General features: G+C 37.0%; 1 protein-coding gene across 1 annotated transcript in view; it reads right to left on the reverse strand.

Annotated features, from left to right (window-relative positions):
* Window positions 1–17194, reverse strand: part of FBXL20 (F-box and leucine rich repeat protein 20) — a 113074-nt gene that overhangs the window by 7972 nt on the left and 87908 nt on the right. Inside the window, 10 exon segments of the mRNA XM_072646287.1 lie at window positions 838–1050; window positions 2007–2063; window positions 4030–4074; window positions 7595–7655; window positions 9573–9703; window positions 10676–10750; window positions 12029–12155; window positions 14073–14168; window positions 16237–16305; window positions 16740–16834. Coding sequence (XP_072502388.1) covers window positions 838–1050; window positions 2007–2063; window positions 4030–4074; window positions 7595–7655; window positions 9573–9703; window positions 10676–10750; window positions 12029–12155; window positions 14073–14168; window positions 16237–16305; window positions 16740–16834 — 969 coding nt within the window.

The raw sequence follows: 17194 nt of genomic DNA on the forward strand, positions 1-17194 counted from the left end.
AACTGCAACTGTACTTCTCAAACAGAAATTACCTGAACCAAGTGCATGTTCTTACTCCATTAAGTCTGAGAAGAGAGATGAGCAGGTCAAGCATTCTCTGAAGGATAATGCTATGTTCTTGATGAAGTTTTGGGCAAATTTTTATTGGATTAGGGCTAATAAGCCGACCTGGAATGGCTCTGGGGATCCAAATCTTTTCCTCTCTCTCCTCAATCCCCATTCCCTCTACCCAATATTCACAGCAAATGACCTTAATTTCTATTTCTCTAAAAAGATTAAAGTCGATTCCTAATGCCAGGAATACATTTTCCCCTGCATCCCAAAACCTGACATTTAAAAATCTTACTCATATTTTAAGCCCTAGTTTAAATGTTACCTCCTCTATGAAGTCTTCTCTGATCTCCTTGTTAGAACTTACCTCACACACTGAATAAGGACAACGTGTTATTCTGTATTAGTTATTTTAACATACATGTTAATATCTGTATTGTATCCCTCTCTTAGATTGTAAACTCTATAAAGGTATTATCTATTATCGATTCTATACCACCTAGTACAGTGCTCTGCAAATAGATAATGATTAATGCTTGTCATTGATGTAAGAGGGTGAAACTAAATTTTCAAATTCAATACAATTCCATACTATTTCTGTCTCACAAAATCACCAAACTTTTATGGTCTTAGAGGAGAAATCTTGACTGGAAAGTCTGCTAGGAATGTACTCTCTTCATGTCCTCTCCCTCTAACAGATCTATGTTAAAATATGAATCCAAATCTCTAGAATACTTAGCATAGTAATGACATAATAGTTTCAAGGGTGATACAGCAGCCTCTTACCCTGAGTCTCTTGATTCCAGCCCGTGTGATTTGCTGACAGTCATATAGTTCTATCCTCTCAAGACTATGGCAACTCTTCAGGTGCTCCAGGGAAGCATCTGTGATAAGTGGACAGTTGTCCAGCTCAATCACCTCCAGCTGGTCATGGGCACAGGCTCCATTCCCCAGGTGACGGATTCCATCATCTGTAATCAGCTCACAATGAGACAGACTCTAGAGCCAAAAAGAACAAGAAGACAGCTGGAGTAATTCATGAGCACTATATGGAATTCAAAAAGAGCTCTTCTTTTAGGGTATTGAGAATATATTGTGAAGATACCTGATAACAGTCCATGAATTAGGAAAAGGCATTCCAAAAAAGGTCTTCTGTTTTCTAGAACAAATTAAGCCAGTCTGTCCCTGTTTCTGAAGCTCAGGAACTTCTTGAGAATTAGTACTAAATTTTGGGTACCTGATACAGCACCACATATATAGCAGGTACCAAGTGATAACAATTTTTACACCTAAGGCCTCCTCTGGGGCATTTGTTTACCGTCTTACATCAATGACAAGCAACCCTTTGCTCCTTCCTTTCATGGCCTTTTTCAACCACCACCACCCCCAGTCGTCAATTTCTCTTGAATCCCTGGTTCCTTTCATCACTCAAGGACATCCACATGAAGTTCAGAATCCTAGAGATTTCCCACTTTGGGAAATGCAAACACATCAAAAATGAGCTTGAATACAGCACTGATGGCTAGGCTGCCTTCAGTACTCCTGGGAAACTGCAGTGAGTAACGCTTCTCCAGCAAGCCTTCCTCGGTTCCTTCTTACAGGTACATCTGGCCTGGAGGTGAGAAGCAATCTATGTTGGAGCCATCTCACCCCCGAGTTGCTGAAGATTTAAACATCATTCACAGTGGAGTGTAATTCGCAGAGGGCATCTCAGCTTCTCCATGCCAGTGTTTCCAAGCGTTGGTTCAGGAAATGTTTAACTCTTCCAGCTCCTACCTTATCTTCCCCTTCACTTAGGTCCTTCCCTGGTACTCTGTAAGTAGGCAATTTGGAGAAAAAAAACCCTTTCCAAAAATACAGCTAATCATACATACATCATTCTCATGAAAGTGAATTCATGGTACTGGTCCTGAAGAAGAAACTAAATTATAAATAGTTACGCAGATTAAACTCACCAACACCTGAAGTCTTGGACAATGTATAGAGAGCTGAATTAATGTGCTATCTGTTATCTGAAAGAAACATATGAAAAAGTCTTTCTTAGGACTTTTTTAATTAATTCACCAAGCACTGAGCTTTCACTGGGGGCATGTTCTGTGGGGACACAGATGAACAACACAAAGACAAAAAGAAAGGGCCCTTGCCTTCAAATAGCTTATATTCTATTGGGGAAGAACATGTACATACAAAATGAAATAGAAAATACAAATTAATTTCGGCAATGGACGTGGGGAGTGGGTCATGCATCTAATATTAAGAGTCCAACTGGCAGAGGGCATATGTGGTACAGGAAGCCAGAGAGGACAGAGCTGACAGTGACTGAGGATATTAGGGCATCATACTGTTCATGGCAGCAATGATAATACTATTTTAAATATTAACCCTTGATCAAGAGGTAGAAAGCCAGGGCAGGGAAGGACAAATGACAAATCCCCAACTCTGGTGAAGCAGAAGGAGAGGTGCTTGCAGTGCTTGTCCTACAGTTTAGGTTTCTTTCCAAGCAGGACAATGAGCCTTGTGAGGATTCATTTCTGGCTGCCCTAAGGAGTGAATGTAGCTCTATGATCAAAAAAAGTGACTTGAGAACATTCATGGGTCTTGAGTCATCTGGCATATTGACAGAAAGGATACACACAGTAAACCAGGACTTAATGTTCCATAGTTCACGTAGTTACCACTCTCTCCAAATGGCTAGGAAGCAATATTAGCAATTGATCCATTTTAAGGTACTGTCGTGGAGAAAGGTGAAGCAAAATGGGACCTGTCATTGTTTACTGGGGAACTACATGGATTAAAATATTACAAATTTAGAATTAGAAGAGACCTATGTTAAATAATTTCTCCAAATGAGATGATTCTCTGAAATCCTTTACCACACAGGTCAATTTACAACAAAAATCAAAAATGTCCATAAATAGTTCCTTTTCCCAAATTACTTCTCTAAAAAATTGTATCTTCCTGATGTACCATTCTGATCATATCACTCTTTTCTCTAGCAAAGGCCTTCTGCGGTTTCCTAATACAGCATTATTGAATAAAGTATAAACTCTTGATTCTGGTACTCAAGAAACTTCACAACATAGCTCCAACCTCTCTTCTCAGCTTATCTTTTTCTCCTCTCTCCACACAAAATAGACTTCATTATCATCTCCTAACTCAGTCTCCAATTCTTTTGGTTCAAGGTCTAACTCAAATATTACCTACTCTATGAAGCCTTCTCTGACTTCCCCAGACTAATCTTTTCTCTCTTTTCATGTTATCAGCTCATATCTGGCACCTGTCCTTCACACTTGTCACAATGACTTTCCTATCACAGTTACATCTGCTTCCCAAAAGTTTGCTGAATAAAACACTTAAAAAAAGTGACTAGACTCCCTCTAGGTCATACATTTTCTTCTTTTTACTTTAACTGCTCTTTCTATTCCCATCTTTTTTTCCTCCTCAGTCTTCCTACAAAGTTAAACCAGTGATTTTATCAGTGTGGGGAATTCCCAATGTGAGAATTCCCTCCAATGATTCTGATCAGCAACAGTGTGTAACTTTTCTATAAGATTAAGTGATTTGTTTCAAGTCAAAAAGCCAGTGTATCTTAAGTCAGGATCTGAATCCAGATCCTTCTAAGACTGGCCCTCAATCCATTCATTAGATCATGCTGCCTCTGCTCCAACTATTAATGACCACGAAATTCTTGAACTAAGTGTGTTTCTGTCACTGTTTGTGTCGATGGAGGATGAGAGAGATAAGAAAATCCTGCCTGTGGAGTAGCAGCACTCAATACAGTCTCAAATATTTAGAACTTGGGCTCCCCAGAAGCTTGGAAATGTCAGAAAATATACAATAAGGATTTCTTTCCTCAGTGTCACCTTCAAACAAGATTAAACATTTAAGAAAAGATATCTTTTGGATATTTCTTACGCTTATGACAGAATTTCTGCAAACTATAGCTTTCGGGATGATGGGTCGAAGTATTCATCTTACCTGAACACATTCTTCTAGGTCCATTTTTTCTAGTTCATGGCAATTCTGTAAAGTGTAAACAGAGTATCAGAACATGAAGAGGATTTAAAAAAACTTACAGAACCCGAGGGAATCTCACAGATTATATCATTCTAATGTCCATCCTTATGGTTCACTATAGGACACTAATCAGGATTCCTCAAATGTCTCAGCACTGAATAATTTACCAGTTCTAGGTCAGTTTGTCAGTCAGCAAGCATTTATTAAATGCTTACTATGTACCAACCAAGGTGCTAAGCGCTGAAATACAAAAACAAAAACATGATCCACAGGCAACCAGTGAAAAGGCATAAAGTTGGAAGATGGCATGTTGTTGAGTGGGAGGAATAGCCAGAAGTCGAGTGTCACTGCGTTATACAGACTAAGTGGAGAGGAGTCAAGTGCAGAAGGGGTCAGGTTATGAAGAGCTTTAAAAGACAGAAGATTTCATATTTGATTCTGGAGGTAAAAATGAAGCCACTAAAGTTCACTGAGTAGAAGAGTGACGTGATCAGACCCACGCATTAGGAAGATTTTTTGGTAGCTGAGTGGTGGATGGACGGGAGAGAAGAGAGACTTAAGACAAGGAAGTCAACTAAGGCCACTGTAATTACCCAAATGAGAAATGCTGAGAGTCTGTACAAGGGTGGCAGCTGGGTAGACAGAAGAGGACAGGTGAAAGGTATTCTGAAGACACAAAGAAATGACAAGACTTCGCAAAACTGGATATGTAAAGTGAGTGTGAGTCAAGGATAGCACTGAGGTTATGAATCTGGGAGACTAGGGAAATGGTGGTGCACTTAACAGTCACAATCAGTTCAGAAGAGGGAAACATGTTAAGAGAAAGACAATGAATCCAGTTTTAGACATGCTAAGTTTGAGATGTCTACTGGACATCCAGTCTGAGATATTCAACAGATAGATACTGATGCAAAGAGGTCAAGAGAGAAACACAGCTAGATAGATTGACCTGATAATTACCTGCATAGACATGAAAACTCAAGTGAGCTGATCAAATCACTAACCTAGAGAGAACAGAGGAAGAAGAGGTGCAGCTAGGTGGCACAGTGGATACAGCAACAGCCCTGGAGTCAGGAGGACCTGAGTTCAAACTTACTAGCTAGCTGTGTGACCCTGGGTAAGTCACTTAATCCCCGTTATTGCCCTCTCCCCCCAAAAAACCAAACCAAATAGATGATTTAAAAAATTTTAAAGTGGGTTAGAAAACTGTTAGTTACTGTACTGTTAAAAGAAGGTAAAAAATTGCTTAGAAAATGGTTAGGTTAGTTATTGTACTGTTAAAAGGTTTAAAAAAATGGGTTAGAGGGAAGAGAAAAGAGGGATCAGGACAGAGCCCTGGGGAACACAACCACAGTTTGGGGGCATTAATGAAGAAAGATCCAACAAAGGAGACTAACTAAACAAGGGCAATGACACAGGAAGGAGGAGATCAGGAGAGAAGTGTCACAAAACTTGGCAGAAAAGATTATTCAGGAGGAGAGGGCGATGAACAGTATCAAAGGCTTCAGTGTGGTCAAGAAGGATGAGGATGGAGAAAAGGCCATGAAATTTAGCAATTAAGAGATCACCAGGAAGTTTGGAGAAAGAAGGTCAGAAGAAAGCAAGAAGAAACACTGATTACAGAAGGCTTTCTCAAGGAGTTTGGCCATGAAAGGGAGAGGAGACAGTGAAAAGGGATGGAGAACTGTTTAAGGATGGGAGAAATATGAGCAGCAGGGGAACAGCAGACAGAAAGAGATTAAAGAGTGTGGAGGTGACAAAGAGGGCAATCTGGTAAAGAGTACAGCACGTATGGGATAAACTGTTGAACATGGGAAATTCTGCTAATAAGGAAATTCTTTCAAGCATGAAGAATTTTGTAAAAATTATTTCCTTGGAGGTAGATATAAATGACTTATTTTTAGTGCGTTTCCATTAATTTTTTTAGATATTCTATATCCTAAGTCACATTCCAATACTATTCCTAAAAGTCGTCTCCTTTTCCACATGCCATTATGCTAGTCAAAGGCATTCTGCTTTTAAAGAATCGCCATACTTATAAAGCATTCCAAGACAGCAAAGAACAGAAAACCTAAAAATTCTTTCTCTTTTAAAATCTAATATTTCTTTTAGCACTCAACTTACATTACAAACACTGAGACAACCAAATTAGGTTTCCATTTCTCTTACTTCAATAATCTGTGATTTCAATGGGGTGAGTACTTCCTCCACCTATGAAGATTGCAACCCCTCTCTATTTTAGTACAGTGATCTCCAAAGTGGGGTTGTGGCACACCTAAAGGGGTAACCAATCAGAGGGTTCAAAGATAGATCCAATCCTAACCTCTCCCCAAGAGCTAATCATGGGGTTTGTTTCCAATAATCACACTCATAAACAGTAAGCAATGATCCCCACTACTCCATGCCTCCCACAACTGGCCTCACATAGCTGTATAAGCCTCTTGCTTCTCCCCTTTGCAACAAACCCCTGAGAATAACTATAACCTAACCATGACCAGCAGCACTCCATACCAACAACTGCAAAGGCTAAAAACATCACACCTCCCCTATCTCCCTCACCAGTATAGCCACACCCAGCTCTCTTATCACTTCATGGCTGTGGCAGGTACACCAAGGAGGGTTCTGTGATCTGGGGCAATGGCTTGTATGAACAACTTATCCACCCCTACTTTCATTTTCAATGGAAGAGAATGAACTGCACAGATTAAGAGGACATGAATGGGTTATAATGGACACCATATCCTTCTAGTCTCCCAAGTTCTAAACCTCCTTATTATCCTTACAATGTAAGTGTGCCCCCATTAAAACTCTCATAACTTCACACTTAGATAGATCTAATTTTCCAACCCACATAAAATGTTTCAGTGGGTTTTGAACCCACTTGTTGAAAATAAAAGAATACAACGTTTCAAGAGCTTAGAAGAAATATCATTAATATTTTGTTAAGAGCAAAAAAGTTTATGCCATTAATATTATTTTGAAAATATTTTATCTTTACATAGTAGTACACATTAATAACTTATAAATAAATATTCACATACGGAGAGTATATACTCAAAACTTTTTTTTAACTGCCTCAGTAAATAGGTCTTCATAAATTGCTATGTCTTAAAAGGATTCATCCCTTGGTGACAAATCTCCTGGTGATCAGTCTTTCTGAACATAGACTGAACCTCAGACAATAGGGAGGAGCTGTGAGGGCTGGAAATCTTCCATGGGGAAAGCTCATGAACCTAGTTTCACTTCCACACCATAATGAGATGTTTTGCTTAGAAAATACAGAAAGGCCCCAGTAAATACAGTCAAACTTATGAAACTATGGGGAATACGTTTGCTGAGTAAGATCACAGGAAAGCTCTTCAGGGTCACACACTAAATTTCTGAATTTGTGGAGTAGTGAGACAAGTGAACTGAAACAGGAAGTTATGTAACTGTACCTCACCTGTGCCAGAAACAGGTAGGATTCTTCCACTCCCTCTAAAATTAATATGCAAATCTTTAAACAGATTCCAATGACAATACTCACCCTAGCCAGAGTAGTGAAGCCTACATCTGTTAGCTGAGAACACCTTGCCACTTCTAATATTCTGTCCAAAAAGGAAAAAACAAAAAAAGAGAAAAGAGGGAAAATTAAGGTATTTAACTACTGAAAGCTATGGCTTATAAAACTCCCTATAATCCATCTGGGAGGAAAACAACCTCCTACACCTTAAGAGTGATTTAACATAGAATGATATTCATAATCAAGCTTTTCTACATATCGATCACTCCATCTATTTTCATAGGATCATCATAAAAAGGTCCTGTAACAAATTCCCTACTTCATGTGATACAATGAAAGAAACAAAGAATACTTCATTGTAACTTCTTAGTAACCCTAACCCTCAGATACAGGTTGAGTAACCTACTGAAGGCACAACACGCATCCCCAGAGAATAGCTTGCTCCTGGAAAACAGTCGAGATTTGAACCTATGGTCATCTCTGGCACCAAAGTCAATACCCTTCCTGCTATGTTAGACTGCTTCTTCACTAAGACATATCCACTAAAAGCTACTTGTTTGAATTACAGAGCCACTTTCCATTCCCCAATAGCAACAGATTTTGAAGCCTAAAATTCTGCCAAAAGCAGGCAAGCAAATTTTGTCAAACACAGATCTCATTAGGGAGAAGAGAGTAGCCCAATGGTAAACTGCTAATTGACTTTATTATCCGCACTCCTACTGTACTCCCTCCCCCAAGAAATTTAAGCAGACAGCCACCCCTGAGTCTTAAAATCCTAAAGTAGTGAAAAAGGAGCTCTCACTCTTTAGGCAATATTATAGACAGGCCTGCCTGAGATAGCTACCACAGTAGCCTATGTCTTTATTTGTTTAAATAGGCTAAGAAGGTTAAAGATCAAATACAAAAAAGTTATTGCCAGTGAAGATAAATCAGAAATGAAAAGTGTCTCTGATATTGTAACATCAACATATAGGAAGAAAACAAAATTTTTCACAACTGCCTATATATTGGACTCCTTTATTATGCCAATTAAGTTGTCAGGTTATATGAAAATGGTTTTAAAAATGAAATGTCAGACTAGCACCTAAAGTTCAAATTTTTTTTTAATTAAGAAAAGCCAATGTGTGATAACATCAATCAGGTTCCTCAACACTTAGCTGATTGTTCTTCTTTCAGAAGTGCGTATCAACCAACAAAAACCTTTATTAAGCCATTAATGCCACTAAATGGAAAGCAGGAACCTCACTGAGGATATAATCACAACAGATGAAATAGTTTCCACATTTCTATTTCTACTAATTCTAAGCAAGAAACCTGAGGTTTTAGGCCACTGTAAACAACTCTTGGATAAGTTGTTTTTTTTTTTTAAAGAAAAATTCATGAAGATTCCATTTTTGCAAAGCCCTATCAGTTAATAGTACTGCTGTATACTAACAGAAGCTAGCTATTTTTCTTCCCCTATATCTATTAAATAAGACTTGTCATAAAAAGGGCTGATCAATGAACTGTTTCAAATCTACATTTTTGAGCTCTGCTAGAAAATTGCTTTAGTGTGCTTAACAAAGTAGTTTTTAATTTAAGAGGAAAATAAGCAACTTGAAAAACAATATTGTCTGACCTGAAGTGGTACACCTGACTATTATATATACTTCCAAGTAGATGGGAAGTGGGGGTGGGGAGAGGAGAAGTAATATGAAAGGAAGGAAAATTAGAATGCAGTGGACTGATTATTGCAAGGCTTTTATTAAGCCATCAAAGAATTTTGTGCCCTGACTTCTTTCTTGTAGAAAGGAATAAGAAGATGATTTTTATTGATGAAGACAAACTGAAAAAGAAGATATGAAGATAATTCTCTTCTAACTGGTTACAAGTTACAAATAAGGTAAAATATAGGTGGCTAGTTATGGAAAAGGAATCCTGTCTCAAAATGTTTAACTTAGAACTTGGGATGCCAAAATAAAAAAATATGGGTGAATATGGTTTCTTGTTGTGGGATACTCACCTAAGCCGTGGGCAGTTTTGACCCAGGGCATTCAGGATTGCATCTGTAATATTGGAGCAGCCAGAAGCACAGAGAGACTGCAATTTGTGGCAGCCTCTGCATATTGTAATGAGACCATCATCTGTGATTTGCTAAGATAAAAAGCAAAATCTTAGATATTAGTCAATGTAGAGAAAAACCATAAAAATAAACATTAAACCATACACACAGGGTCTAAAAGAATTCAGATCAAGTACAATGGAAAATAGGCAATGAGCCTAAAATAATTTAACATAATATCTGTTCTTTCCAGTTTCATTTACTTGGGGTTGCATGAAAAACTATTTTGCCTCAATTTACTCTCTTGTAAAAGGAATCTCTGCTCTACCTACCTCATATAAATAATTTGGTATGAGGGAAAAAATGGCAAAATCACATGAATGTTTAAAAGTAGTACAAAAATACAAAACTTTATTATAAGATTCTGATGGTTAGTAAAGGAGGAAAATGTGCTAGTGGGACAAGTGAACACTTTAGTAGGCCAAATGGAATTTCTGCTATGTGAGTTTGAAAAGTAATGGCTGACTTCTGAGAGCTGATCCTGAAACCCTCCCTGCCCCCAACTTAAAGTGAGAGCGACGGTGCAATGTCTAATGAATATTTCCAAAACTGTCAGAAAGGGTGGTTAGTTTGGTTCAATTTATTTCCCCCTCTCCTTATGGGACCCAGGAAGACTCAAGGAGAATGATATACTGGAAGGAAAAAATTTTTAACAAGAGGTATTAACGTAACTCAAAATTAGAAAACTAATTGCAAGGATGTACAATTTTCTCTGTATTTCAAAAACTGCCAAGGATGAGAAAGCCATATATTATCTATCCCTCTGTGTCCATGTGAAAAAAGCAAGGCTTATAAACGTAAAGTGATTTGGTCAACTAATAAAGTACTAGACTAGGCCTTGTACTCTTTAAGACCAGTGCTTTTTCCATTAAACAACGTTAACACCTTCTGATCAGTTAGATGACCAAAAGGGTCTTGAAGGCTAGAAGGCACACATTAGAAAAATCTCAGTAACAAGGTCATCTCTAACTCAAGGAAACAAAGTTACAAAGAAGGCTACTTACCAAGCAGGTCTGCAGGTTTAAAGTCACCAGTTCAGGACAGTGTGTGCCAATGTATTTGAGAGCTTCATCCTCAAGCTACAAAGACAATAAAAAGAAAAGACTAGTTATTGAGATATCAGAGGAGACAGATTAAGAACCTGACACATTCCTCATTAAAATCCCCCAAACATATCTCTAAGAAACACAGAACACAGCAAAAATGCTAAAAGAATTTTTTTCATTTGTTTTGTATTATCGATATATATATTTTTGACCAATCTATATCCACATTACCACCATCATCAAAAGGAAAGAAGAAATGAGCAGCACTTTGTCTATGAATGAGGCTTCTAACAAACTAGATGTACTTCTGTATTTCTCTGGGCTATGCAGAAGCCAATCAGTTTTCTCTATTTCCTACATCCTCCAGAAAGCTCTCCAGAACCAAACTTCTGGAAGCAGAAGCTGAAAAAGGAACCCATAGTGGGATTTTTGTTTTTTCCCCACACACTGAATGATCACTGCCATGTTACAGTTCTAAGAACAGATGGCATATAATTGATTACAAAATGTATTCCAATCAATATTTTTCAGGACTCCATAAATAACCAGAAGCTCAAGCTGTTGTTTTGTGGTAATCAAGCCCTGACATACTGTTTCTAACATCAGGGCCTAACGCATCCTGGCAAAAGAATGGTAGGAGATACCCTCTAGTCTAGATAATTTTACTACTGACTACAGGTATGAGACAAATTCTGAGGTCTGAGACAAATTGCGATCTAAAACCTACAACCACAGAGGAGTCATTATTCCAAATCCATTCTTTTTTCTCAAGCAAAGTTACCTTCTCTACTATAACAAACAGAGATGAACTTCATCTTTTTTAAACAAGATGTTTGTCTTTTGCCACGTTTGACCAACGGGGTAATAAAGAGAAAAAATAGGCACCAAAATGATAGATAGTATAAAGGAATTAAAGAATCTGGCACATATAAGAATTTAAGATTTCTTGGCAGCTAAACATTTGGTTAGAAATGCCAAGGCTGCTTATAAATACCAACTCAACAGTCTCAAACAAAACAGTGACAATGTGAGCAGATTTTTTTCTCCACATGGTAAGATTACAGAGTAAAGTTCTGTTTTTCCTATGGCACCAATTCAAGATGACCTTTCAAAGACAAGCAATTCTACTATTATATATGTTTATCACTTGCCAGATGTTAAACTTCCTTATTTTTTCCCAAATAAAACAAGTTAAGGCTTAGAGAATATATCTTTGATAAGCAAGGAGCAGGAAAAAAAAATATCCTTTCTTAAGCCTTCTAATTCCATTGTCTTGATCTCATATTTTAAGAGTAGTATGTCAAGTATTACCTGTGTGCAGCCTTTAAGAAATAAGGCTTTGAGTCCTCCACAGCCTCTCACTAAAGCCTGGATACCATCCTTGGTCACCTGGTCACACCATGAAATGTTCAGTTGTTCCAGCAGTGGACATCCCTCACTTAAAAGGGTGAGAAAACCCAAAACCAGAAAAAAATCATTAAAACTAAGCACTTACTCCAAGAATTAGGGTCCCAAAGTCCATTTTATGGGATTATCAATCAATAGAAGAAATGGTTAATCTCTTACTCACATAAACATACATTTACTTAACCAGACAGTAGAATATACAAGGTTCCATGCCAAAAGAAGAAATAAGTCTTTCAAAGTTAGTGAGGCATACCTGAAGTCATGTTAATATTTTTATTACTAGAGGGAGTAATCACACTGATAAAATTAAATCCTTAATATTTTTCACTGGCCTTACTGGTTGAAGAATATTTCATACTTGTTAAGTATTTTCTGATCTATTTCAATTGTTGCACACAATCACTCTGTGAAGTAGGTAGAATAACTCTTCATGATAGATACAGGAAGTTTAAGTGTTTTGCTTCAGGTCACACAGTTAACAAGAGACAGGTGAGATTAGAACCTATCTCCTCAGTTCTACTATACTATTTACTATGGTAGTAATAAAATTTTAAATGATGATGAAATACAAAATGTATCAACCTAAACAGCTTATAAATTTGTAACCTGTAATCATATTTTATCTTCTAAAAACCTAGGTATCTTCCTAAATTCAAATTTGGCTTCAGACTGTTACAAGCTGTGTCACCCTGGCCAAATCATTGAACCATATTTGTCTCAGTTTCCTCACCTGTAAAATGATCTAGATAAGGAGACGGCAAACCACTCCGTTATCTTTGCCACGAAAATACCAAATGGGGTCACAAAGAGTTGGAGAAGACTGAAAAACCACTGAACAATAACTGAACCTAGGCACAAAGGTATTTTTTTGGGCAAAATAAATTCTGGACCTATTTTATTTAATGTTCTTATATTAAGTTATCCTTTTTCCAAATTTTCGTAAATCCAAGACCTCACTGCACCTCATATTCTTATTTCATCTTTTTCTCATAACATTTTCCTTACTTTTTTTCTCATAATCAGCAATCTAGCCCTTCAGGCTGTTAACTTATCACAAACCAAAATTTTCAGCTGATATTTGGATTACAGAAGATAGCTGGCATCTCTTTGACTCAATACTGGAAATGTCTGCTCTAACTTAATTTAAAAAAAAAACTCTATGAGGGTGAATGTGAGGAGAGAGACCTTTGCAATGGTCAGGAGGCAAGAGACAAAATGTTACACATAGGAACCAGAAAATAGGACATTTTGGGCCGAAACACAGAAAGATGAAAGGGAGTAATGCATAATCAGCCTGGAAAGATGAGCTGACTCCAAATTTTAAAGGCCTTTTAATTAAATACCAAACTAAGGCATTATATTTTATTCTAGATACTGAGAGAAGCTACTAAAGCTTCTTGTGCAGGAGTTCCTAAATATTAGGAAATCTGTCCATTTGGCAGCTGCAAAACGGATGAATTAGAAAGGGAAGAGACTATATGTGAGGAAACCTGTTAGGGACCTATGAAATAGCTCAGGAGAGAGATAATGAAGACCTGAACTAGGGTGAGTAAACTGGAAAGATGTTGTGAACTTGAGATTTGTGAACTGATTGGATATTGGTAACCTAGATCTCAGTAAGTATAAATGTTAACAGTATAAGCTATCACTAATGCTTGTTTAGATGATAAATCACCCAAGAGAATTAACATTAGCCCTCCTCTCTTTGATACATCACACCTTAGTACACAACGTTCCAACTATCAATGCTTCATCTTTCTTCCCTTCCTCTGGAAAAAAAAAATCATAAAATGGTATCCATGTATTATGTTTGCTTCTGATGAAAGGTCCGAGTCATGTTTTGTCACCTTACTTGGGGTACCACTAAGACTTCAGACTGTGATAGGATGAGAGATCTAATTTTAACTAGTGTACATATGGTTAACACTGTAATATATCCAATCCCTACCTCAGTGCTTTTAGAGACATGTTGGTTATCGATGTACAGGAAGCCAAGTCAAGGTGCCTGAGTTTGGAACAGAACTTGCTAAGGCTAGTACATGTGCTGAAAGAGGATAAAAAAAAATTATCTATATTTTTAGACACCAATGAAACAAGACAGATACAGATACATACATCCACATTATAGAACAACCCACCCTTATTTAATCATACAACATAGGTAGTAGAAGCTTCAATTTCCATTCCCCAAATAGCCATAGCATTGGTAGTTATATGAATTTTTTACAGATGAGAACTGAGAAGGTGACATTCACTTATAAGAAACGTAAAGATATGCATGAGGGGGAAGACAGTACTTGGTTCATGAGTGGAAATGTTAAGATGTCGGCAGTATGATCATACTTATTCTAAACAGTTTGTTCTTTAGGAAAATGAGAATTAGGAATGTATATACCATCTGCTAGAATAGGGCCAAAAATGAAGAAAGATTCATCCCTTCTTTCTTCTCAAATTCCTACTCAATACAATCCTTTAATAACAAAGAGATATTACTAAAGTCAACAGCTATCAGCAGGGAGAAATATCATTATAGGAATGAGTCATTTGCATGGGAAATAGAGAATGGACAAAGAATGGGGTCATACAGGGGTACATTATAATTACTGGTTGATTTTCTATTATGCTATTTCTTTGAAAAACTCAAAATTCTCAAATTCTAAAGATTTATGGGAGACAATAAAAATGCTTTTTTTCTAAATTAAATACGTACCATTGGTACAAATTATTCACTGTAGGGGAAAGTCAAGAGCCTCTTACATTAAAAGATTTCAAAGAGATTCACCTAATAACTGTAAGTCTTTTGGTCACCTTGTAATATTAATAAGTCATGTCATGAACTTCCAGAATGGCACAGAATAAGTACAGACTGTGAATGGAATATCTTCCCATTGTTTTCATTTAATTACTTTCTAAAATTCCCTTTTCCTCCACTAGTATTCCCTAAGTGGAAAAAAGAGGCCATTAATTCCTTCTGATCCTCATACTACTTCAATGACCTCGTTCTGCATCAAAACAACAAAACATTAATATTGCATATGATATTAAAATTTTGTTACATTTGCATAAAGAATTAAGGGATTCCTTTTAGTTATATATTCTTTATTGCCTCTTTTAGGTTATAAATTTCTTGTGGTGAAACCCATCAATAAACTCACAAAGATAGAAGTACAAGGCACTCTGCTAAGCATTGGGGATACAAAAGATTTTTTTTTTTTAACTGACAGACACTACTCCTTAGGAGTTTACATTCTGCCAGAAGGGACACAACACATATATTGATAAGTATAATAAAAAGTAGAGAGTGATGAGGGCAAAGGAAGAAAACTGGACAAAATGTTATAGGAAAATCTAAAGAGAGACAGAATACTTTCAGCTGGAAAAGGCTGTACAGGAGGTGATGTCTGAACTGAGCCTTAAAGAGAAATATAGGTCCTGAAAAGTAGAAATAAGGAGAATGTATATTTGGCAAAGGGATGGAATGAAAAAAGTGTGAGATGGCACACATCAAGTTAAAAGAACAGGTAACTGTCCAATTTGGCTGAAACACAATGCAAGAAGGGGATTAATTTTATGAAATGAGGCTACAAAGGTAATATGAAGTCAGACCACAGAAAACTTTAAATGCTAGTACTTTATCCTGGAGACAAAAGGAACCACTGACTGTTTCCGAGCAGGGCGGGGGACACAGTCAGGAGACAGAAAAACCCAGGCATTCAAATGGCGGTCAACAGTGCAAGCAATTCTTGTATTTTATATTCTCACAGTTTTATACTAATTATCTGCCATGTTTTCTATTAGGTCATTCCTTTGAAGAATTCAAATTTTCAAACTTCCAAGACTAAGGATTCAAATAAACCACAATAAAAATGCTATTTATTTAAATTAAATATGGTTTTGGAACCTAAAGCTCAAACAACCCAATTAAATACTGCCCACTAAAGTTGACATTGTTCTCATCAGAATCAAAGAGGAAAGTACTGTCTTTTCTGGGCAAGATGAGGAAGCATTCCTCTAGCCTGCTACATGATTTACTAACTTCTTGACACACCAGAAAAGGGTAGAAAGGAAGGGACGAGAAATTTTACTGTAGTCCTAAATTATAAGGTACTTACGCATCTGTAGTCTTTGTACATCCATTGAGATTCAGTACTTCGATATTCCTACAGTTCTGTGCAAAGGTCCTTTATGAGAATAGAGAAGAAAGGCTTTCAGAAGAAATAGTGGAATTCTAGACATTCTGAAGAAGATACTTTATCTATACTGTCTTTTGGCACCATAAGGTTTTATAAATTTACTAAAACTTTTTCATTAATCACTTCTCAAACTCTGATCTCTATGGTATCCCTATGTCCCTGAGTAAAAAAGAGGTTCAGAATGATCTAGGTCATCAGAAAGCTCAGTCCTAATAAGGCAATTTCTGGTCCCGTTGGCTTTAGTTATTGTTTTCTTCCACAGACTACAGAGTTTCTTCGTTGGACAAATTTCATGGATAAAACATTTTATCTGAATTAGGACACTTCCAAAACTGAAAAAATAAATCAACATTTTCTGTACAAAGAATCTTTTTTCTTAGTGAAGATGGGCATTTGGCATCTAAAATAAACCATGACATTACCTTAATGCATTGTCTCCTACTCCAAGACAACCACGTAGACTTAACTTTCGTAAGAAACCACCACACCTTTTAGAAATATTCTCTACTACTCGGCCCTATGAAAACAAAAAAAAAGCAAATAAACCACCCTTTTTGGAGGCAGCTAGAGTTTCAACATGTCTAAAAGAATATGAAAGTCTTCAATTAATTTTACCTTTTCTTCTACTCATTGGAAAAGATCTAGCCAATGTGTGAACCAAATCTCAAACATACTAGACTCTACAAAGCCTTCCCTAAATATAACATGAGATCATTCATCTGTGCATTCCTAAACTCAGCATTCTACTGACATTTACATAATCAACAAGCTACTCTGTACTAGAGGAAATGTCGCTTTCTACTGTTTATAGGGACATCTCATAAATCTGACACTTTATGCAACTCCATGACATATATAATAGATATCCAATCGCTTG

Source organism: Notamacropus eugenii, chromosome 2 (genome assembly GCF_028372415.1).
Source record: "Notamacropus eugenii isolate mMacEug1 chromosome 2, mMacEug1.pri_v2, whole genome shotgun sequence".
In the NCBI taxonomy this organism is placed as follows: Eukaryota; Metazoa; Chordata; class Mammalia; order Diprotodontia; family Macropodidae; genus Notamacropus; species Notamacropus eugenii.